Source organism: Antechinus flavipes, chromosome 1, assembly GCF_016432865.1.
Source record: "Antechinus flavipes isolate AdamAnt ecotype Samford, QLD, Australia chromosome 1, AdamAnt_v2, whole genome shotgun sequence".
Taxonomy (NCBI): Eukaryota; Metazoa; Chordata; class Mammalia; order Dasyuromorphia; family Dasyuridae; genus Antechinus; species Antechinus flavipes.
The window spans coordinates 717,378,286-717,402,750 of NC_067398.1; the positions used below are offsets into that span (position 1 = coordinate 717,378,286).

At 58.1% G+C, this 24,465-nt stretch overlaps 2 protein-coding genes across 3 annotated transcripts in view; one reads left to right on the plus strand and one right to left on the minus strand.

The window, feature by feature from the left end:
- The window catches only part of RSPH14 (radial spoke head 14 homolog), a 122,497-nt gene that overhangs the window by 48,027 nt on the left and 50,005 nt on the right, over window positions 1–24,465 (minus strand). The gene's annotated exons all lie outside the window — the stretch shown is intronic.
- The window catches only part of GNAZ (G protein subunit alpha z), a 53,666-nt gene that overhangs the window by 16,376 nt on the left and 12,825 nt on the right, over window positions 1–24,465 (plus strand). Inside the window, exon 2 of the mRNA XM_051973180.1 lies at window positions 16,562–17,723. Coding sequence (XP_051829140.1) covers window positions 17,001–17,723 — 723 coding nt within the window. The 5' untranslated portion in view covers window positions 16,562–17,000. The remainder of the gene's footprint in view (window positions 1–16,561; window positions 17,724–24,465) is intronic.

The window sequence follows — 24,465 nt, forward strand, 5'->3', positions numbered from 1 at the left end:
TCCAGCTCATTTTACACATGAGGAAACTGAGGTAAACAGGGTTAAGTACCTTTCTAGGTCACATAGCTATTAAGTATCCAAGGTCAGATGTAAACTCACTTCTTCCTGACTCCGGCCCTAGAGTTCTGCCCACCGAGCCCTCCAGTTGCCCCGTTAGCCACAAAAGGGAGAATGGCAACTAGTGAGAGCTTTTTAAAGATGGGGAAGATGGGAGGAGTGGAGATGCAGCCAGTACGCAATAAGAGAGTGAAGATAAGTGAGAGGGTGGATATGACAGGGGAGGAATCTCCTGGAGGAGATGGGACGGTGAGATCTTTTGTGCAGGTAGAGGGATTGACTCTGGCAAGGAGAAGAGCTTCCTCTCCATGTGAGACGGGTAAAAGGGGAGACGGGCAGAGAATGGCTGGGTGATCTGAGATGAGGAGAAGAGGGAGCTCTTGGTACGCGCTCTCCGTTATCTGGGGCAAGGGGAGCCACGGGAAGCTTAAGATGGGATGAAAAGATTTGAAAAAGTTGTAGCAGATGAACAAAATAGTGAATTAGAGAGTTAGCAAAGAGTTGCCTTTTCCGATTGTTGTTTGTCCCTCATTCGCGATGAGAACCAAGACATTGGGGAGGTGATCCCATGACTTAAGTGAACTGGAGTTGAGTGATGGTTTGGGTCCCGATTGACTAAGTTTGAATGTAAACACCAATCATTTCTGCTTTGTCCAGAAACCCCGGGGGCTTTCCCTCCCAGATTCATTCATTCATTCACTTCTTTAGATTTTAATTTTTGGACTAGGTGAGATTCTTTGTCCCGAAGGCTATCCAGCCTTGAGCACTGAATGGGTGTTGCCTCAGTCACACTGAGACCTGCTGGACGCCTGAGCTTAACCAGGTTGACGCACGGCGCTCGCATCTGGGGCCGTCTCCATGCTCCCGATCTACATCTGGCCACTGGACCCAGATGGCTCGGGAGGAGAAAGTGAGGCAGGTGGCCTAGCACCGCCCTCCCTCATTTCAATTCAGTTTACTTGCATGCCATGGTCCTCTTTGAGAACGAAGAACAGACAACCACAGCAACAGCCTTTTCCCAAAGACTTGTGATGGAAAGAGCCGTCCACATCCGGAGAGAATGAACGTGTACATCAAAGCGTAGTATTTTCATCTTTTTTAAAATGTCATTTGCTTGTTTTTTCTCCCCCCCCCCTTTGATCTGATTTTTCTTGTGCAGCAGGGAGAATATGGAAATACATTTAGAAGAATTGCACATGTTTAACCTATAATGAATTGCTCGCTGTCTTGCGGAGGGGGAGGGAGAAAAAATTGAACACAAGACTTTGTGAAGGTGAATGTTGAAAACTATCTTTGCATCTTATTTGGAAAAATAAAAGGCTATTGTTTTAAAAACTGAAAAAGGATTGCCTTGCAGCAGTGAGGGCCCAGTTGAGATTATGAACCATAAATCTGTGATGGACTCAGAGCAGTTTCATGATTTTCCTCCTGCTTCATTCAGCAACATTTACGTAGAAGTGCTCCAAACTGAAACCTGGCAGGGTGAGATCAGTAATAGGAAAAAGGGGGAAAGGACTCACGAGAAAAGGACGGGCAGAAGTAACTGGTTCACCAAGGGGTCCCGTCCCAACCCTTAACAGAGGTTGCGGCCTCAAAAAGAACTGGGGGGCCGAGAACTGGAGCTCATGGTAAGGATGAAAAACGAGGTTTAGAGGTGTGATAGCAATAGCTCGCAATCCGCTCCGAGAATTTCAGGCAAGGGGCTCTTTTGTGGGTGACGGCAAGATCGAGGGCGTGTGACTGAGATGGCGAGAGAGTCGTGGGGGTGACTAAGTCTGTGAGACCAGGGAGACCGAGGGAGCGTCAGTGTGAGGTGAGGTCCCCCTGTAGGAGGCTGGGAATTGGGGAGGGTGCCCTGAACCCACTAGGAAGGAAGGAGAGATCACTGGAGGTCCGCAAAGCTGTTTGGGTCCCAACTGAGGTGAATGGGATCTGAGTGAGCCCCAAAGGAGGGGATGTTGCTGAGTGAGGGTGGCAGGGGAAGGGCCCGGGGCTGGCTCTCCGGGGCTGGCTCTCTGGGGCAATGGGGCCCATGGAAGAGCCCGGCTCTCTCCTTGGAATCGCCCACATTAGGCCTGGCCAGGAGAGGAACGGCACACTCTCCCACTCTAGTTTTGGGAGGCTGGTACCATTCCACAGATGAAGGAACTGATGTTGCAAGCATCTGACCAGGCCCAAGGCCGGGTCTCCCTTGAGTCTCAACCCATCCTCTGCCACAGCCCAGCCTCTTCTCTCCTCTGACACTGTTCTCCCCTCCGCCAGTGCAGACCCTCGTCACCCCACACCTGGACGGGCAGGCCGTGGAGGCTGGCCGGCCTCCAGTCTCTCCAGCCCATCCTCTGTTCGACCTTCAATGACCTTGCACAAGTATTGTTCTTTCCGGCCTCCTCCCCTAGAAAAAAAGGCACAAAAGGGAAAAGGACGAGGGCCTGGGGAAGGCTGACGAGGGACAGAGGCAGGCTGATGGAGCAACTACAAGGAGCTAGCTAAGCCCTTTACAGAAAGCCCATAACTCTGGGACACGAGAGCAAGTCTTTCCATTTTAGCTGGGGAAGCTGAGGCAGGGCTTAAATGGCTTGCCCAGAAGTACCCGAAGCTAGGCTCTTGACCCGGGCCCTGATCTTTCCCCTTGCTTTAGACAGAGATTCCAGTGCTGGAACAAAACTTGGGCTGCGCCCCATTAATGCCCTTCTCCTGCCGTGTTAGTTAGACAGGGAATCGATCCCCCAAACCTGTGCAGTTTTAAGTTCGACACCCGACAAGAGCCTCTGATGAGTACTTCCAAGGCCTCCCCTGGTACTCAGACCTCTCAGGCCTCCCAAGAGGGCCCAAGGCCTCCAAAGCTAGCCTGGCCACAGTCAGCGCTCACACTGTGCCATCCAGTCCAAACCCGTCCCAGTCGCTCTCCCCCACAAAGCCAAAGGGGCACAAGGCCGAGGGTAGTGGAGGAAGCCAGCAGAGGGCCCCTGGCCTTCTGCAAACGTTCTAACTCAGGGCTTGACTGTGGATTTTTCTAGACTAGAAAGGGAAGGGGAAATGGTCATGATGCACATGAATCTCTAAGGGCTGTCCTGCATATGGGTGGACTTTTTCTGGCCATCACTGTTAAACATCCCTGAGTATCCCCCCATCCTTTTTCCATGTCCCACCACACTGCCCACTTCCTCCACTCCCCCAGATCCAGTTCTTTCAAACATTCCCTGCTTGGCGTGTTCTTGAGGCCGTTCACTACTGGTCACCCTCCAGTGTGTCAGCGGGCTCCCTAAAGCGGGTGTCTAGAACCAAGCACAAGACCCCGAGGGGGCTGGAGGACTGAGTCTCTCACGGTGCCGCCCAAGGTCAGTGTGCTTTAGGGTTACAGGTCACCCTGACGACGTGTGGAGGTGGCGAGTCCACTCTGTGTTAGGTATGGCCTCCCCCTGTCCTCCAGTCCAGACTTGTGCTTGAGCCCTAAGTGTTCTGTTACATACCCTGTAACTTTCAGGAGCCCCCCATAAAATAAGCTCAAGCTGCCCCTGGACAAAGGCCAGTTTGCCCGCTGGTCCCCTCCCTCTGCAGCTGCCAAGATGCCCTTCCTGGAGATCCCTGAGCCCATGAGGATGCCCCAGGCTGACTCCAGCCATCCTCCCTTTCACACCCCCCATACCCCACTCTTCCTCACGCGTAAGGGACCAGCTCCATCTCCCAAGCCTTGGCCCCAAGCTGGCCCCTTTACCTCAAATCCACTCCCTCCTGCCTCTGCCTCTCAGAATCCCAGCTGTCCCCTCGGTTCAGAGGTGGTGGCCCCTCACTTTACAAGTGCAGAAAGTAGGACCTGATCAGGGTCACACAGTGAAAAGGGTCCAGGGTGGGATCTGACCCAGGGCTGGGGGGGCTTAGAACAGGGGGTGTCAGGGCTGGGAGGGAGCTTAGAACAGGGGATGTCAGGGCTGGAAGGAGCCTAGAACAGGAGATGTCAGTGCTGAAAGAAATTGCAAAGCATTTCCACCATCTAGTTCAGGGCTTTTTAAACTTTTCCCGTTCACAAGCCCTTTATGCCCAAGAAATGCCGATGCTAGCCCAGGTGCACAGGTAGATAACACGGGTGTACAAGACTCCATCTGGGGTCCCAAACCACATCTGAGAAGCTTGATCTACTTTGCCCCCCCCATTTCACAGGACAGTAAAAGTCTCTAAGAGGGTGACTAAGGGTCAAACGAGAAATGTAATAGTCAGTCCTAGAACCCAAGTCTTAAGTCCTCCCTTCACATAACCAGAATAAAGACTCTGATAAGCCAGAGCTAGCTAGCATGGCGCCAGGCCCGGTACAAAGGCCCGAGGGCCAAGGCTGCGGCCCCTGCTGGATGGAGCGGGGACACTGGGACAAGGCCGTGGCTGGAAGCCAGAGCTAGAATGGCCATGAGAGGTCATGTTTTTACAGCTGAAAAAAACAGAGACTCTTACTAGGCATTAGGTACCTGCTCTCGGGCTGATTTAGAGCACAGGCTCTCCTTGGTGCCGCAGGTTTCCGTCAGGCCTGTGTCCTGTGATGTCAGTGGAGTGGAGTGGTGCCTTGGGAGGAGATGGTGGAGGAGACGCGCATCTGTCTGCTCTTTGTGCAAGGGACTCTGGCCTCGAGGGGCGCTTGCCCGGTCCTGGGCTCCTCTTCTGCCTTGCTTGTCCCACTCACAATCCACCATCCAAGGCTTGGGGGGATGCCCCGGGTAAGTCCTCCCAAGGCTGCCTGGGACCTTCAGGAAAGGAACTGTGTGGTGAGAATGGGCTGAGGTGGGACTGTGAGGGACGAGAGCTGGACAAACCAAGAGCTCCCCTGGTAACGGCAAGAAGTCAGGGGAGACCTCAAGGGAAACCTCAGGACCTCGGACAGAAACTCAGGGGAGACCACAAGGGAAGCTTCAGGACCTTGGACAGAAACTCAGGGGAGGCCACAAGGGAAGCTTCAGGACCTTGGATAGAGACTAGAGGGAGACCTCAAGGGAAGCTTCAGGACTTCGGACAGAGACTCAGGGGAGACCACAAGGGAAAGTTCAGGACTTCGGACAGAGACTGGGGAGAGACCTCAAGAGAAGTCTCAGGACTGCAGACAGCTTCAGGTGGGGAACAGAAGAAGGGCAAAAGGTGCCCAGAAAAGATGGCAGACAGCGGGGAGCAACAAACTATAATTATCCCTTCCATGCTGGAGGTAGGAGATTAGGGGTAAGGAGCTCTTGCAAAATGGAAAATCTGTGTAAAAATGTTGGGCCCTCCTTTTGTACTGGAGAAGTCTGAATGATTATGGTATTGACAGATAAAATATGTCGCTATTATACAATACTGAACGTATAGGGTTTTTTTGGTTTTTTGCTGAGGCAATTGGGGTTAAGTGACTTGCCCGGGGTCACACATCCAGGAAAGTATTAAAAGTGTCTGAGGCTAGATTTGAACTCAGGTCCTCCTGACTTCAGGGCTGGTATTCTATCCACTGTGCCACCTAGCTGCCCCTGTACATATGTTTTATGCATTTCTGAGTTTCTAACATTTTCCGTGTCATCTCCCGGCCTTTGATGTCATTTGTAGCTTCTGCAAAAGTCCCCAAAGGTTCCCCTTTAATTTCTTACACTGATCCACAAGATACTGAAGTCGCGATGGGAAAGTCGCAACATGGAAAGGATACTACATAGTTCAAAGGAATTTTAAAATCAAAACAAATTTGAGTCTTTGAAACAATAACCAATTCTATGCTATTGCGCTCCCCCTGGGCCACCCTTCTCCCTGCCTTCCATCAGGTTTCTTATTCCAGTCTCCTCCTCCCCCCTCTCCTCCGCACGAGGTCCAGGTTGTAATCGGTCCTTCCTAAAACGGAGCTGATCGCAGGACTCCGGGGCAGATGATGGAGGGCCAATCACCTCCCTCAGTCTGGAGCACACTCGGCCATGAAGGTGGCCTGGGCCGGAGTATTTGGGAGCAGAAGCTCATCTCTAGAACGGCTTTCTCGAGAACACAGAATTTCAGTTGAGTTTCCAGTGAGGGAAAGGACGTGCAGGAGGCCAGGTGAAAGGAAGGAGCCCTGTGTCTGAGGAATGCTGGGCAGTGGAACTCCGATCCGTGAAGGGCAGGGCCGTGCCGTGGAGGGCCTTGAAAGCCAGGATAAAGGAGACTAGACTCTACAGTTGACAGGAAGGATAGGAAGGACAAAGATGAGGCAATGCTTTGGGAGCTTCTCCTGGCCCCCTGTACAGAAGATTACAGAGCCATGAGGCCGGAGGCCGTTTCAGTCTCGGCCTGGGGGAGAAGATGGCCCTTTCCCCGGGGGAATGGGAAGGGGAGGGGGGGTGCCCCAAAGACACCTTCGTTTTGCTCAGAGCCGGCTAAAGCATCCTTCTTTCAGACACAATTCTGACGATATTGTCTCTCACAAGTTGCCAGGATGAGATCGGGCCTCTTTTTTCCCCAGCAGAGATAAAGCAGCCAATGGGAGGTGGGGTGGGGGAGGAGACCCCTAGGCCCAGGTACCCTCACGGCTGACAGACTGATGGTGAGGGAGGAGAGAGAACTCGAAAGTGATGCCTTGGAAGACCGTTAACGAAGGGACAGCCAAACGGTTCTCCAGGCCACAGCCAGCAATGGATGCTCCCGGGGAGACCCTTGAGTCCCTGTGGAGAAGGCAGGGAGGGGAGGGGACGGGCTCCAGCTGGGACCCATGCCCATCCCAAACAGCTAAACAGTTCTTCCGGTTTTAGCGCTCAGAGATCAGCTGACCAGCCAACCAATCCAGTTTTCTGAGCGAGCGAGTGACCGAAGGCCAGGCCTGTGCTTCAGAAAGGTGATCTTGGAGCCAGATGGAGGATGGGCCAGGAAAGGGAAAGACTCGGAGGCAGGAACATCTGTGAGAAGTCATGAACAAGCGAGGGCTGGACTAAAGTAGGGAGAGAAATGAAAGGGACAAATGATGTGGAGGAAGAGGAAGAGGGGAAAGCATTTATTAGGCACCTACTGTGTGCCATGCTGTCTCATTAGATCCTCATAACAACCCCAGGGGTCAGTGCTATTATTATCCCCATTCTATAGGAAACTAAGGCGCAGAATTAAGTGACTTTCTGGGATGAGGGGCGGCGGCAACAGCAGAAAACAATTATATGGTTATGCTCTCATTTGACTGCGAGGTAGGTGCTATTATTATTATCCCCATTTTATGGATCAGAAAAATGAAGCAAACAGGTTAAATGACTTGTTCAGGATCACACAGCACACACAGAACATGTCACATCTCAACTCAGGGCTTCCCGACACCCGGCCCAGCTGCCAGACACAGGGGTAGAATGGAGCCCGTGAGGGTCAGGAAGGCGGTGGAGACAAAGGGGCTGGAGGGCAGGTGGGGGGGTCTCAGCCAGGAGAGAGGTTTGGGGGAGGGGAAGTCGAGATGTTGCTTGGCCAGGAGGCTGACGGCACTGGGGACCTGCAGAGCTCCGGAGGAATGCAGGGGCAGGGGGCAGAGACAGGAGCAGGATGGCCAGGCGGCCACTTTGCCTGGAGGTCAGCCGTGGCCTTCTGCCCTGAGGGTCAGTCTGGATGGTTTGGAGGACTGGGAGCAGCTCCCACACCCCAGGGGACTTCCTCCACCACCGGGGCCAAAGAACTGCAGATGCGTCCTTCTGGGCAACAGGAAGACAAGGATCATCGGGTGTCCAGAAGCTCCATCACCCGGCATGATCCAAACCCAGGTCCCCACTGCCCGAGGCCCCCCGTGAAGACTGAGTCCCACTTGTGTGCGTGGGGTCAGAAAGGGTCTCCCTGAGGAGGCGGGCACGGAGCACTGAGAAGGCCATGGACGCTCGCTTCCCCTCCCTGGCATCTGCCAGGCCTGCGGGGCCCCCGACCGAGCCATCAGGCGCACCCCAGGCTGGGCTCAGGGGTCCTGGGTGAGCCCGGCCGAGGCCCTTAGCCTCCGGGGCCCGAGGAAGTCGGGAACAAGGTGGCCGAAGGACTAGTCTCTGCGCCCGTTGTGCAGCCAGGGGCCCAGAGACTGGGAGCGTCACTGACGGCCTCCGGGACAAGGAGCCCCAGCCTTCCCCACGTGCCGACTTGGCCCCCATCTCAGGACCCTCGGAGGAGCCTCACGGCTGCTCGGGCCCCCCTCCATGGAAACGAGGATCAGCTCTTGTCACCGAGGTGGAGAAAGTCAGAGGTGGCTGCGTTTTTTAAAGCTTCAAAGCAGGAACAAAGAATTAACATGAGCCATGGACCGGAGGCGGACTAAGGGAGGATGCTGGCGAGCAAGAGCATCGAGCCAAGTCATTACACTAACTGGCGGGGCTTGAACCCGGGTTCACGGAATCACCTCAGAAGTGTGCGAGGTCTGGGGGTCTCCATGTGAATCGATCCTGTGTGATGAGCGCCAAGGAGGCTGGTGCGCCCTGGATGGCACGGACAGAGGCAGAGGCTGAGAAGGGCTCCTGCTGTCCCTGGTGGCCCCTCTCGGGGAGCCGCCTAGTGCGTGGTGAAGAGCCTCTTTCAAGGCCCTGGAGGGTCCCTTGGAGGCCACTCGGAGGCGCGAGATCACCAACTTCAAGCACATGGAGGGTATGACACAGAGGAGGGAGACTTGTTCCATCTGCACCAGGGGCCGAGGATGGAGGTTACCGAGAGGCAAGTCCAAGCTGATGGAAGGAGCCCTGCCAAAGGGGAAGGGATGCCCGACAGATCAGCTCTGCCCCCCCCCGAGATCTTCCAACAAAGATCGGATCAAAGAGCTTCCATCCCAGGCCTGCCCCTTCCGACTGACTAAATGAGCTTCTCTGGGGCCAGCAGCCCATCCTGCCGGCTCACTCTCTGCCTGGGGTCGTCCTCCCCACACCTCCTCAGTCTCCCCAGGTGGTCACCCCCCACCCCCACCCCCATCCAGCTCAAAGTGCCTTCTTTCCAATCCCAACCCAGAGCTACCCGTCACCTCCACTCTGGGAGCCCTTGTTCCCTCGTCCTCTCCTGACTCGGGCCCATATCCCTTCCTCTCACCCACTGTGGTCCCAAACCCGGTCTCTGACCGTGATCTGACCAACGCCCTCCCTGCAGTCAAGACTCCCTAAGTGACGGCCTCCAACTGAGAACCTGACTCAGACTTGGGGGCCCTTCACCCCGAGCTCCCTGCTCTGCCTCCCTCCTCTGCAGCCCATGAGCCCCTGGCGCATCCGCCATGATCCCCTCCATTGCTCGGGTCTCCGATGCAGAGCTGCTGCCTCTTTTTGCAGAGACTCCCGATCTCCCTTCTCCCTTCCGGAGCTTGGACTCGAAATCTGCTATTCTTTCCACTTTCCCACTTGCCTCCTTCATGATGTAAGTCTAAGCTCCATCACAACCAAGACCTATCCCCTAAACTTTACACGAGGAAACGGAACACAAAAGACGGGGATAGCTTGTTGCCAACAAAGACAACAAACATTTCCGAAGGACTCATTCTGGGCACACGCTGGGCTGAGCACCGGAGACACACGGAAGCAAAAAGGAGGCGGGCCCCACTTTCAGGAAGCTTCCCTTCCGACGGGGGAAGGCAGCCTCCACATGCTCCTCCTCCTCATTAACAAGCACAAAACAGAGCTGGGAACCGATGGGCTGGGATGGGGGGCCCAAGGCGCCCCCGGGATTTCCAAGTCAGGAGCCCCGTGGAGAGGAGGATGAGGTGGGCTGACTGCACCCTGGAAGCTCTCGGGAGAAATGGCCCTGCAGGGGGAGGAATATTCCATCGGAAGCAGAAATGAATCCACGAGAAAGGCAACAACGTGAGCCAGGAGCTGGAAAGGGCCTTGTCTTTGGGCTCAGCTTTTCTCCATGTTCAGCTTCAACGAACGCCAACCAGAGAGGAACTCGGAACGAGCTCCAAGCTCCCGGCAGAGACACGATTCCTAGCAAGGATTTTTTCTTTTGGAAAAGCGCTCAAACGGAAGGCTCAGGAGGAGCAGAAGCCCGTCTGGGTTTAAGTAGAAGTTACAGGGAATTTTCTAAGCCCGTCCAAAATATGTCAGACGCTACCAGCGAAAACAACAGACGAGATCTTGGGCTCAGGGCGCTCAGGGTAATGTTTATTCACATGCCCTGGCTAGATTAAGAGATTTCAGCTCTGGGGCAGCTAGTTAGTGCAGGGGACAGAGCGCCAGTACTGAGGTCAGGAGGGCCTGAGTTCAAATCTGGTCTCAGACACTTAACACTTCCTAACTGTGTGATCCTGGACAAGTCACTTACTCCCAGTTGCCTCAGCAAAGAGAGAGAGACAGACAGACAGACAGAAAGACTGGCCCACTCTTCTCAGAGAAAGGCTTTCTAATCACTACACGTGGTAGATAGGAGCAAAGAGTCAGTAGCTACGTCTGAAGCTCAGAAAAGGATGGCAAAGAGACTCAACAGCCACGGCGCAGTGAAAATTGGAAATGCTCAATAGATCCGTCCCCTGGAGAAATGATCCCCAGCCCAGGGATAACATGCCCGAATGACAGCAGGCCCAGTGAAAAGCAGAGCCCAGCAGAGAGGATGGCGTCATTCGTGGCCCTGGCGCTTCTCAGCCATGGGAACTGCCCCAGCCAGAGTGTCCCAGGCCACCCGGGCTCCCGGCACCTCTGTGTCTTCTCTGCACTTCCTGGCTGTAATGTTCCTTGCAGGTGTGCTCCCATATCTATTTTTACATGATGCCCTCTCCGACGAGCAGGATACTGGGGAGTTTACTCCGTGTGGGCACAGGGAAATGTTTCCTTGTCACTTTATTCAGGTGGCTGTTAATTAAATATCTGAATATTTTGAATGAATCTATCCTCTGGCTGGCTGATAAAAGTAAATATTGGTGAAGGAAGAATCCTGTGTTAAGGTTTTAAACAGCTACCGATTCATCAGACGCTCCGTTTTGGGTGTTGGGTGGCTACTGATTGGATGGGTTCCATTTGGGGGTGTTGGATGGCTACTGAGTCATCAGATGCTCCATTTGGGGGTGTTGGATGGTTACTGATTGGATGGCTCCATTTGGGGGCGTTGGATGGCTACTGATTGGATGGCTCCATTTGGAGGTGTTGGATGGCTACTGATTGGATGGCTCCATTTGGGGGTGTTGGATGGCTACTGATTCATCATTTGGCTCCATTTGGGGGTGCTGGATGGCTACTGATTGGATGGCTCCATTTGGGGGTGTTGAATGGCTACTGATTGGATGGCTCCATTTGGGGGTGCTGGATGGCTACTGATTGGATGGCTCCATTTGGGGGTGTTGAATGGCTACTGATTGGATGGCTCCATTTGGGGGTGCTGGATGGCTCCATTTGGGGGTGTTGAATGGCTACTGATTGGATGGCTCCATTTGGGGGCGTTAGATGGCTACTGATTGGATGGCTCCATTTGGGGGCGTGAGATGGCTACTGATTGGATGGCTCCATTTGGGGGCGTTGAATGGCTACTGATTGGATGGCTCCATTTGGGGGCGTTGGATGGCTACTGATTCATTGGATGCTCCGTTTGGGGGTGTTGGATGGCTACTGATTCATCATTTGGCTCCATTTGGGGGTGTTGGATGGTTACTGATTGGATAGCTCTGTTTGGGGGTGTTAGATGGCTACTGATTCATCATTTGGCTCCATTTGGAGGTGTTAGATGGCTACTGATTGGATGGCTCCATTTGGGGGTGTTGGATGGCTACTGATTCATTGGATGCTCTGTTTGGGGATGTTGGATGGCTACTGATTCATCATTTGGCTCCATTTGGGGGTGTTGGATGGTTACTCATTGGATGGCTCCATTTGGGGGTGTTGGATGGCTACTGATTCATCATTTGGCTCCATTTGGGGGTGTTGAATGGTTACTCATTGGATGGCTCCATTTGGAGGTGTTAGATGGCTACTGATTGGATGGCTCCATTTGGGGGTGTTAGATGGCTACTGATTCATTGGATGCTCCGTTTGGGGGTGTTGGATGGCTACTGATTCATCATTTGGCTCCATTTGGGGTGTTGAATGGTTACTGATTGGATGGCTCCGTTTGGGGGTGTTAGATGGCTACTGATTCATCATTTGGCTCCATTTGGGGGTGTTGGATGGTTATTGATTGGATGGCTCCATTTGGGGGTGTTGGATGGCTACTGATTCATCATTTGGCTCCATTTGGGGGTGTTGGATGGTTACTGATTGGATGGCTCCATTTGGGGGTGTTGGATGGCTACTGATTCATCATTTGGCTCCATTTGGGGTGTTGAATGGTTACTGATTGGATGGCTCCGTTTGGGGGTGTTAGATGGCTACTGATTCATCATTTGGCTCCATTTGGGGGTGTTGGATGGTTACTGATTGGATGGCTCCATTTGGGGGTGTTGGATGGCTACTGATTCATCATTTGGCTCATTTGGGGGTGTGAATGGTTACTGATTGGATGGCTCCGTTTGGAGGTGTTAGATGGCTACTGATTGGATGGCTCCATTTGGGGTGTTAGATGGCTACTGATTCATCAGATGCTCCATTTGGGGGGGTTGGATGGCTACTGATTGGATGGCTCCATTTGGGGGCGTTGGATGGCTACTGATTCATTGGATGCTCTGTTTGGGGGTGTTGGATGGCTACTGATTCATCATTTGGCTCCATTTGGGGGTGTTGAATGGTTACTGATTGGATAGCTCTGTTTGGGGGTGTTAGATGGCTACTGATTCATCATTTGGCTCCATTTGGGGTGTTGGATGGTTACTGCTTGGATGGCTCCATTTGGGGGGGTTGGATGGCTACTGATTGGATGGCTCCATTTGGAGGTGTTAGATGGCTACTGATTGGATGGCTCCATTTGGGGGTGTTGGATGGCTACTGATTCATTGGATGCTCCGTTTGGGGGTGTTGGATGGCTACTGATTCATCATTTGGCTCATTTGGGGGTGTGAATGGTTACTGATTGGATGGCTCCGTTTGGAGGTGTTAGATGGTTACTGATTGGATGGCTCCATTTGGGGGTGTTGGATGGCTACTGATTCATCATTTGGCTCATTTGGGGGTGTGAATGGTTACTGATTGGATGGCTCCGTTTGGGGGTGTTAGATGGCTACTGATTCATCATTTGGCTCCATTTGGGGGTGTTGGATGGTTATTGATTGGATGGCTCCATTTGGGGGTGTTGGATGGCTACTGATTCATCATTTGGCTCCATTTGGGGGTGTTGGATGGTTACTGATTGGATGGCTCCATTTGGGGGTGTTGGATGGCTACTGATTCATCATTTGGCTCCATTTGGGGTGTTGAATGGTTACTGATTGGATGGCTCCGTTTGGGGGTGTTAGATGGCTACTGATCATCATTTGGCTCCATTTGGGGGTGTTGGATGGTTACTGATTGGATGGCTCCATTTGGGGGTGTTGGATGGCTACTGATTCATCATTTGGCTCCATTTGGGGGTGTTGAATGGTTACTGATTGGATGGCTCCATTTGGAGGTGTTAGATGGCTACTGATTGGATGGCTCCATTTGGGGGTGTTAGATGGCTACTGATTCATCAGATGCTCCGTTTGGGGGGCGTTGGATGGCTACTGATTGGATGGCTCCATTTGGGGGCGTTGGATGGCTACTGATTCATTGGATGCTCTGTTTGGGGGTGTTGGATGGCTACTGATTCATCATTTGGCTCCATTTGGGGGTGTTGAATGGTTACTGATTGGATAGCTCTGTTTGGGGGTGTTAGATGGCTACTGATTCATCATTTGGCTCCATTTGGGGGTGTTGGATGGTTACTGCTTGGATGGCTCCATTTGGGGGGGTTGGATGGCTACTGATTGGATGGCTCCATTTGGAGGTGTTAGATGGCTACTGATTGGATGGCTCCATTTGGGGGTGTTGGATGGCTACTGATTCATTGGATGCTCTGTTTGGGGATGTTGGATGGCTACTGATTCATCATTTGGCTCCATTTGGGGGTGTGAATGGTTACTGATTGGATGGCTCCATTTGGAGGTGTTAGATGGCTACTGATTGGATGGCTCCATTTGGGGGTGTTGGATGGCTACTGATTCATCATTTGGCTCCATTTGGGGTGTTGAATGGTTACTGATTGGATGGCTCCGTTTGGGGGTGTTAGATGGCTACTGATTCATCATTTGGCTCCATTTGGGGGTGTTGGATGGTTATTGATTGGATGGCTCCATTTGGGGGTGTTGGATGGCTACTGATTCATCATTTGGCTCCATTTGGGGGTATATGTCCCAAAGGCCTAAGGGGCTTCTATCTTATCTTACCCAGGACCCACACTATCCAGGGCTCTCCGTGCTTACTAATATTTGGGGCACTGGAGAGGACATCGCTCAGCAATGCCCAAACGCGTCCTCTGTTTTCCCTTCTCCAGGCCTTTTCTTGGGCCTCTTTGCCACCCAGCGGCCCCTTCCTCTTCAGGATAAGAAGTTTCAAACCCCCAAGGGCCATCTGGCCTCTGCTCGAAGCCCTCCAGGGAAAGGCCCCCGCCTCGCGATGGCCTGCCCTGGGATGGCTCCCATCATTGGGCCCTGATGAAGCCCTTCCTTGCCTCCTTTTCTTCTCTAGGCCATTTTAAAGAGGAGCACTCCTGAGTTTTCTTTTTTCATTGCTTCAACGTCCAAGCCGTCCTCCTCGGGACACTCTCCAGCTGCTCCGGGTCTTTCCTCAGAAAGGCTGCTCAGTCCTCCAGATGGCGTCTGGCCAGAGCAGAGGCTAATGGGACGCTGGTCCTGGTGGGACGCTGGTCCTGGCCCCTGCTTCTCCCATGAGCCTCTTGCCTGCCAGATCCTGTTGTGACAGATACAAGCCCCGGCTCCCTCAGACCAGCTTCCCTCTCTTGGACTTTGCTGCTTTTCTGAACCCATGTAAGATTTTGCCTTAAATTCCACCACCCCCCCAAGTCAAACTGGCCCTTCTTCGGCCCTCTAAGAAGCCTCTCTGAGCGTTTATAGCAGAGATTGGCAATCCTTATTTTACCAAGAGTTAACTTGTGGGGGCTGTTCGGGGCACAGGGGATGGAGCCCAGCCCTGAAGTCAGAAGGACCTGAGTTCAAATCCTGCCTCAGACACTTAACACTTCCTGGCTGTGTGACCCTGGGCAGGTCACTTAACCCCAATTGCCTCAGGGAAACCCAAACAAACTTGTCTTTCTCACTAGCTCTAAAGGAAGTCATATTTTTGGACTCTCCATAGACCCTGCTCAGGGAACATGCTGCTGCCTGGGTGGAGATACTGGGGGGGGGGGGGGAAGAGCGCAGATCTGAAGGCCCCAGGCAGCTTGGATACCAGCATTTGAACTGAACTCTGAACCTCGAGGCTCCCAGGAGCGGCATCCCCCCCCATCATCTGTCACGCTTGTCCCCTCCTCCCGGAGCCCCAGCACGGCCTGGGCACTTGCTCTCCCTGGCCCAGCCTTTGGCTCTCTCCTTGCTCTCCAGCCAGTCCCCCAACCACCAAGGAACAGGTCTGACTGTGTTCTCCCTGCTCAGAAACCTGGGCCTCAGGCCAGCCCACGGGCCCCGAGATCGAGTCCAGACCTTCCAGCCTGGCATTTCAGGCCCCCTTCCAGGTGCTTCCGGATCACTCTAGCTCCAGACCACCTTCCCTCCTGGCTCTTCCTCCTCCTTCATTCCCTTTCCGAACCCCTCCGCACCCAGCCCGGAGCCTGCACGGCTAACACACTGTGGGGGCGATGACTGAATCGGCCTTCGGGGCTGAGGCCCCTCCAGAGTCTGTGGCCAGTCCCCCCTCGAAGGTTCCCAGAGTGCTCTGCTTTGTGCCCCTTCAGTGGCTCCCCAGTATCGCCCCCCTTTGGGCGCCCGCCCGCCCGGCCACCCGCCCACCCATTTCTATTCTGAGAACCTTGCTGGGCTTGAACGTCCCATAGGATCTCTGCCAACTGAAGCGTCCAACGGGAATCTCCACCACAGCCGGGGCCCTGCCCTCCAAGGATCGCGGGGCCACGGGGAGCGGGCCCCCAAGCCCAGGGATCTAATCTCCCCACGCTGGACGCAGGGCCCAGGCACTCAGTGGCGCTGTTCCCGCTGAATCCCGGCCGAGGAAGGGGAAAGGGCGGGGGCGGACGATGGGGCCGCAGGCGGGTCGGCTCCATGGCTCCGGCCTCCCCCAAGGGATCCTGGGCCCACACAAGCCTAAGGTGGGGCCCGACCGGGACTCGGGGCCAGGAGCAGGGGGAGGAGGGTGGGCCAGGCCAGAGGCAGGCCAAGGACAAGGCCGTCCTCTGCTCCGGGCAGACCGGTCAGAACAGGGCTGGGCGGGCTGGCTCCGGGAGTGAATTGGGACACGACGCTGTTTGTTTTTCTGTGGCTTTGGATAATCAGCCGCAGCCCCTGGGAAGGAAAGGGGATCGGATTTCCCATTGTTCCGGGCCGGAGCCTCACCTGCGCCCGTGTTTCCACCTGGGCTTTGGCTTGGAAAGCACCTCCCTTTGCTCATCACCAGCAGCAGGAGGGTCTGGGGGGGGGACGCAGAGGGAGGCGGGCGGTCAGGGAGGGAGGGCCCTGCCCCCGGTCTCACTGCTCCCTTCCTCTGTTTGCCAGGTGGGGGACAAGGATGCCCAGATCTGACGCGGAAGAGCCCCAGCCGGGAGGGCCCCAGAGGGCGCCGTAGCAGCCGGTGCAGCGACAGGCGGGCGGACCGGGCCGGGCAGCTCCTCACCTTGGGCCGGGGACCATGAAGCAGAAGAGGAAGGGGGTCCTGGGAGGTCAGGCTGCGCCGCGGAGAAAGCCGGCTTCGCCCTAGAGGGGCCGCGCCACCGTTTCTCCCGGGGGTCGGGGAGCGCCATGAGAGGCCGGGAACCAGCGGTCCGTCTGCGGCTGCCCGTCCGCGGGTCTTCCCCCCCCTGCCGGGACTGAGCCGGCTGGCACCGACCTTGGGTCCCCTCCCCCGGGGCGCGCCCGGCACGCGGCCTCACAGCTTCCGCCGCCAGCCGCGCCCGCCTCAGCTTCCCGCCCTCGGCCGGCCGCCCGCTGCTGTACCATGGGATGTCGGCAAAGCTCGGAGGACAAAGAGGCAGCTCGGCGGTCCAGGAGGATTGACCGCCACCTGCGCTCGGAGAGCCAGCGCCAGCGCCGCGAGATCAAGCTGCTGCTCCTGGGCACCAGCAACTCGGGCAAGAGCACCATCGTCAAGCAGATGAAGATCATCCACAGCGGGGGCTTCAACCTGGAGGCCTGCAAGGAGTACAAGCCCCTGATCGTCTACAACGCCATCGACTCGCTCACGCGCATCATCCGCGCGCTGGCCGCCCTCAAGATCGAGTTCCACAACCCCGACCGCGCCTATGACGCCGTGCAGCTCTTCGCGCTGACGGGCCCGGCCGAGAGCAGGGGCGAGATCACCCCCGAGCTGCTGGGGGTCATGAAGCGGCTCTGGGCGGACCCCGGGGTGCAGCAGTGCTTCTGCCGCTCCAGCGAGTACCACCTGGAGGACAACGCGGCCTACTACCTGAACGACCTGGAGCGCATCGCCGCGCTGGACTACATCCCCACCGTGGAGGACATCCTGCGCTCGCGGGACATGACCACCGGCATCGTGGAGAACAAGTTCACCTTCAAGGAGCTGACCTTCAAAATGGTGGACGTGGGGGGGCAGAGGTCGGAGCGCAAAAAATGGATTCACTGTTTCGAGGGCGTGACAGCAATAATCTTCTGCGTGGAGCTGAGCGGCTACGACCTGAAGCTCTACGAGGATAACCAGACGGTGAGTAAGGCGCCTTCCCCGCGACCCAGGCCGCCCCCCATGGTGTGGCCCCCGCAGCGCGGCCCCCATCACGTAGCCCCTACAGAACAACCCCCACCACGTGGCTCCCACCACACGGCCCCCACCACGCGGCCCCCACAGAGTGGCCCGCGGCCCCCAAGACACGGCCCCCACCGCGCAGCCCCCATCACGCGGCCCCCAAGGCACAGCCCCCACCACAGGCTGCTTCTGCCCCAGCATCTCCTTCTGAGGCTCCTGGCATCCTGGGGAAAGAAGCGGGCCCTGGGCCTGAGGGGGGCGACTGCGGGAGACCGGCGGGCTGGCGAATCCCCTTAGCACGGGGTTCCCTCGGCTTTACGTTCCTATCGTCTTCTGGGAAAAGGTCCGGGGTACAGCCTGGAGATGGGCCTGGGAGAGAGCGGGGCCCCCCAAGGCCCGGCCGTGGGGGGAGGACTCAGGAGCTGGAGGGGTCCCAGGAGTCTCTGCAAGGGCGGACAGGGCTAAGGGGGGCGCGGGCTGGGCCGAGGCCTGTCTCCCTCCTCAGCCCTGACTTTCTGGTCCCCCAGGTTAGGGAGCCGGAGCCGGGAGCAGGCCTGAGGCCAGGAGACGGTCAGGACCAAGGCCAGCGCTCGCCCTGCACATGAAGGGGCTGGGACCAAGGGGCAAAGCCCGGACTCAAAACCTGGTCCCGGGGCAGCAGCGCAGGGCAGTGCCCTCCCCTCCCCCGGGGAATGTCCCCAACCCGTGTTAGGGCAGCTTCACCAAGCGTCCTCCACCCGCCGACCCTGAGAGGAAGGGCCGGCCTGCAGAGGCCTTCCTGAGCACTGGGGGAGGGGAACCGTCCTGGGGGCTGGGGGTCCGGGCGACGACTCGGGCAGGGACCCCGATAGTTACATCACAAGTCCGTTAGAGAAGGCGCGACGTGTTCTGAGCTGGGGGGAGGGGGCGGCTGCCGGGGGGCACAAAGGAAGCCGCATTGTGTTACCTCCCCCTTTTAGTTATGTCTCAGTTGTGTCAGCTCATCGTGGCCCCCTTGGGGTTTTCTTGGCAGAGACACTGGAACGGTTGGCCATTTCCCTCTCCGACTCATTTGACAAATGGGGAAACTGAGGCAAATGGGGTTAAGTGACTCACCTGGGGCCAGATGCTAGGAAGTATCTGAGACCAGATTTGAACTCCTGACTCTGCCCGGGCACTCTATCCCACTGTGTCCCCTAGCTACCCCTGTATCCCCACTTTACAGCTTGACAAACTGAGGCCAGAAAGGGAAAGGAGACACGGCCCAGCTGAGGATGCACTTACTATGGGTCAGGACCGGACTGCCACCAAATTCAGGGCTTTCCTCCACCATCCTGGGCCCGAGGATTCCTCCACCCCCCAGGGCTCCTTATTCACTATCTAGCTGGGCAATGCTGGGCAAAATGGTTGGGAGCCAACCTATGGAAAGCGCCCCCTCCCCTAGGATTCTGGGGCCCCGGTCCCCACCCCCTCCCGTCTCCAACACTTCCTTCCAAGAGCCTTCCCTGGGTGTAGGCGCAGGTGTGGACACAGGTGTAAGTGCAGGTGTAGGCACAGGTACATGTGGCAGTGCAGGTATATGTGGGGGGGGGGGATACTGTGTATGAGACTAAGTGTGTGCATCCCCGTGCGTAAGTATGGACGTGTACATAAGGACGTGTGCGTCCCCCGCCTCATGGTCAGTCACCCGAGACGTCCCGGGGCCTTCTATGGGGGACTCCTTCCCGTGCCGGGCGCCTTTGGGCGGGGCAGGGCAGGATGGGCGGGCGGTTGCGCCAGGAGAGAGGCCGGGCCAGGGCCAGACTCGAGGGGGCCGGGGTCGGACTCGGAGGGGCCGGGGTCGGACTCGGAGGGGCTGGGGTTGGATGCGGAGGGCACAGAGGATGGAGGCTGGAGCACAAGCCCTCAAACTGAGACAGACAGAACACATGGTGGTGGTCGGTCCTCCTGCCTCCCCCACAGGGGCCAGAAAGCTGGCCCAGGCCCCGGGCAGGGAGACAGCAAAGACTTCTGGGCTTCATCCCCGGCTACACTCGTGGTGATCACTCTGCTCAAACAAAGGCTGGTCCCGAGACCGCCAGGAAGCCAACCGGGACATCACAGCGGGGCTGGGGCTGCCCCCAGGTGACCTTTGTGGGGGCCCTGCCTCCCCCCTCCCCAGCGGCGTGTCTCACAGCGGGCACAGAGCGCTGGGGCAGCCGCCGGGGAGGCCGCGCCCTCTGGGTCCCGCGACGCTTTTCTCCGTGACTGCCGGGGGCCCGAGATGGAACCTCCCCCCGGGCCGGGCGGGTGCGGGAGCGGCAGCCGGCCCAGCGACCTCCCCCTGCGTCAGTGGGTTGCCAAGGAGGAAAAGGAGCCTGGGAGTCTCCAGGAACAAAGCACCATGAAGATCAAGGCTACTGCCGAAGCCTCTCCGAGTGAGAAAAAGGCATTTAAGGCACTAGGAGGAAAGCGGGGGCGCGTTTGGGGGCTACATCCAGGCCGAGCCCCCTCCAGGCTGAGACCCCAGGAGGAGAGGCCCAGGAGGAACAGCCGAGGCTCTGGAGAAGCCGGGGTTAACGCTCACCAGTCCCTTCCCATGATGACCCGGGCCCGTCCCCAGGGAGGGCCGCTTCTCACAGCCCCATATCACAAGGCACCGGGCGGAGAGCTGCAGGCCCCGGGTCCTCAGAGATGGACCCCCAAGGGCTCCCCTTCCTGGCCCTTCCTAAAGCGCCCTCGCCGCCAGAGAGACCGTCTCCGACTTCACATTAGCCTGTGAGGGACACGTCGGAGACAAACCGGGGGGGGCACTGGAGCCCCCCCAGCCCTGGTCAGGGGATCACGGGCAGAGACGGAGACGAGCCCAGGGGAGACACCGGCAGAGGCCCGAGCAGGGGCAGGAGGGAGGCCGGGGCGGGGGCGATGGCAGGAGCCGGCCCGCGATCACAAGGCTGCTACACGCCCCATCTGAACTCGGTCCCTCTGATGGCAGCTCCCAGGCTTTTTCCTGCTGTTCACTGGGGGGCAGCGCTGGGGGCAGGACTGACGAGGAGCACGACGACGACGACGCGTCTGGGGGGCGTCCGGATCCCAGGGCGGTCCCGTCAGAGCCACCCGACAGCCACTCTCTGGGCAGCTGGGGCACCCCCTCGGCCTGCCGGCTCCCGGAGGGCGGGGCCCGGGGCCTGGGACAGTTGGGATTGGTGATACTTGGCTGGGGTTTGAAAAAGCCGAGTTGGGGGGGGGTCTCACGATTCCCTTTTATGCGTGTTCAGCCCTGGAGGCTGCAGCCCAGGCCGGAGGGCACCCAGGAGGCCGAGACACAGTGGCGGGGGCCGAGCTTGGGGCTAGAAGCCGGCGAGCTCACACAGGCCTGGTCCGGCCGCCCGGTGGCCCCCTCCCGCCGAGCTCTCCCAAGGGCTGCCTCCGCTCTGCCACAACCCTCCGGCCTGGGCCTCCTGGGCGCTGATCGTGAGAAGGCCCCGATGGTCCTCCCTGGAGGAGGGGACACTGGGCCCAGGGCCCTCAAGAACTCTGGTTCTAATGAGAGAGCAGCGTGGGGAGAGCCGGGCTCAGGAAAGGGGAGCTGGCTGGGAACCACCGCGGAACCTCCTGATGGTACCTCCAGAAGCCGGCCAGAGCCGGCCGGATCCTAGGTCCTGAAAACAGGGAGGGGGGAGCACTGGGGAGGACGGTGAGCAGGGAGGGGCCGACTACAGCGGCCAGGAACCCCCTGCCCACGCTGGGGCCGCCTCCAGTCCTGCCGAGCAGCAGCGGCGCGGGGGGAAGGTCGGTCTGGCCCGTGCTTCCCTTGGCTCAGGCCTGGCCCACACTGGTCCTGCCCACCCTGGCCCTGCCCACCCCAGACACGTCCTCTCTAACCCACAAGCCCCCTCGGTGGCCTGGCCCTGTGTGACCCCCCCACACGGCACCAAGCGGCCAGACCAGCTCCGTTTGATCTCGGCGGCCTCAGAAACCACCTGCCCGGTCGGAGCCGCGAGCTGGGCGAGCCTCTGCCACCTGCCTGCTCTGACTGCAGCTGTGTTTAGACCAAACACCCAAGGTGCCCTGCCCGGCCTTGGATGACTCGTGTATTAGCCGTCTGCCCGTGTCACGTCATGTCTGGTCTGCCCTCAGTCTCCTGCCGCGCCGCCTGCTGGCCCCAACCCCCGGCCGTCTGACCTCAGCTGCCCACCTGACCTCCCATATAGGGTCTGCCGGGCCCAGAGCCTCCAGGGCTTTTGCCTGCCCCCACCCCCGCCTTCCCAGGAGGAGCAGCCTCCGGCCGGCAGGAGGACTCTGGGGACGTTCGCGGGCTCGGGGTGATTCCCTGGCAGGACCTCAGGTCCCCTAGTCGCACATGCCCCCCCACTCTCCCCAGGCCCCAGAGCCGCAGGGGCCCCGTCCCCTCTGACAGTGGCCCAGCCCCGGCCCCCGCTCACTCACCGAGGGGGAGAGCCCGGACCTGAATCTGAATTTCTCCGCCTTCCACTGCAGGACAGAGACTTGACCTTGGACCCCAGCGTAGTCGCTCAGGGCTCAGTTTCCTCCTCTGCCAGGGCCCGTCCCCCCGAGACGGCGAGCCAGCTGAAGGAGTGCCCGGCGCGGGGCCCCTGCGGCTCAGCCCGGCCCCTCTGCCTCTTTAAGGAGCCGAGGAAAAAGTGGCCGCCCGGACCAACGCCAGCAAGTCGCCCTCTGCCGGCTGCTCGCCGTCTCCAGGACGTCCGGGACCCAGGATTTTCCTGCAGCCCCTTCCTCAGACCAAGACTCCGGCAGAAGGGGGCCCACTCCCAGCCCAGCAGGACCTCACAAAGCCACCTCCATGGGCCACGGGAGACACGGGAGAGGACGGGCCGGGAAATTGGGGACCGCTGGCCCAGGGGAGCACGAGCGGGAGCAGCTGCTTCCAGGGCACCTCGAGGGCCACTATTTACCCAAACATGGCGTTTGGCCCGATCCCCACAAGCTCCGCGGGAAGGAGACGTCCCATTTGACGGCTGAGGAGGCTGCCAGACCCGCCCCCACTTGGGGTCAGAGTGACCTGCCGCGGCCCCGTGGGGCCGTCCCTGGCGTGAGCCTCGGCCTGCCCGGCCCGCAGATGACGGGGGATGCTGAACGAGCCGCCCTCACAGGCCCCCGAAGTCACAGATGAGGAAACGGGCTCGCATGGTGTGGCCCAGAAAGGGCCTGGGCAGGAAGCGGAGGGCCGGCCGGCGGTCCGAGGGGGGGTCATCTGAGGGTGCTCCTTCATTTCGAGGTCACCTTCTCCTCTGTGGGGAGGGTTGATTCTATGGCCCAGCGAGAAGGACTTTCCTCTTGGCCCTCCCTTCCCCAAAGGAAACAGCGACCCAGAATGCGTGGTCTGGCCCCAGGGCGGGGCCAGGGGATGAGGGAGAAGAAGTGACCAAGACCAAGAGAAGACAAAGTCCCCAGCAGGAGACTGGTAGGGGAGGGGGGAAGGGGAGCATGCCAGGGTGAGGGGAGGGCTGGGGCACGGGCCAGGCCAGAGAATCTCTCAGGGATGACCAGGACCACCTAACACCCCCCGAATGGTTCCAAGCAGTCCTCCCCCCTCGCCAGTGCACCTGCCAAGCTAACGGGACAAGTTAGGAAGGGGGAGCAGCTCCCCCGGAGCCGGGGAACCATGGGAACACACTGTGCCTGCAGCCCATCTACATGACGAGGGAGGCAGGTGCTGTCAGCCCGGACCACTGTGCCCATTTTACCAGGGAGAAAACTGAGGGCCACGGGCACCGAGGGTACATCCGGTCCCGAAGCTCCAAGTCATGGGACCTGGAAAAGTACCCGGGAACCTCCCCCGCCCGGCCGCTTCTGCCCCCTCGGCACAAATTCAGATTTTCTCCCTGAGAGTGGGTCACGCCCACGCCACCCCAGGCTCCCAGGTCTCCAGGCCGGCACCAGGCCGAGCCCTGCCTGAGGACCCTGGCCATCCGCCCTGACACCGGACTCCCCCTTCCTTTCTGCCTGGCCGGCTCCCCCTGCCCCTGAAGGCCCACCCCAGGTTCCTCAGGCCTCCCCGGGACCCCGGCAGCCAAAGCAAGCTGAGGCTTGGCAAGGCCTCCGAGGGCGGCCTGGTGGTTTCTCGAGGCCTGGGATTTCTCCTGCAGCTTTGCTACTTTCCTGCGGATAAAATACAAACTTCCGCACTACAGCGAATGGGACTCCAAGGCTGACTCGGGGAGAACTTTTGGTTCCAGTTCCGCCTCCTCTCGAAGCCCCATTCTGATCCTTCGGCTCCCACCCGGGCGCGCCAGCCGCCCCGGCCATCCAGCGCTCTGCCCTCCCTTTGCTAGTGTCCTCCGCGTCCAACCCCGCGACAGCCTCTTCTCATGCTCACCTTTAAGATCTAGCCCGAGGTACCCCCTCCTCCAGGAAGTAGTCCCTGACTTCCCCCCAAAAGAAACGGTTCCCTCCTTTCAACCTCCCCATCCACTCCATCAGGTGTCTCGTTTTCTAGCTTATAAGGAGTTCTTTGTGTGCGCGTCTCGTCCCCCTCCCGATGGGCACGTTCCCTGAGGGCAGGCTCCATCTTATTTAATCTGGGGCTGGCAAATGGCGGGCACTGAGTAAGTGTTTATTAAACTAGCACATGTACGGAGATGCGAGAATCGACAGCGGTCCCTCCCATTCGGGCGCCGGGCCGCCTCCGTGTTTAAGTCTCCTAAGTAGCCGCTGCTTCTCTTCTGGGCAGAAATGGGCGAAAACAGAGAAAAGGATGAAG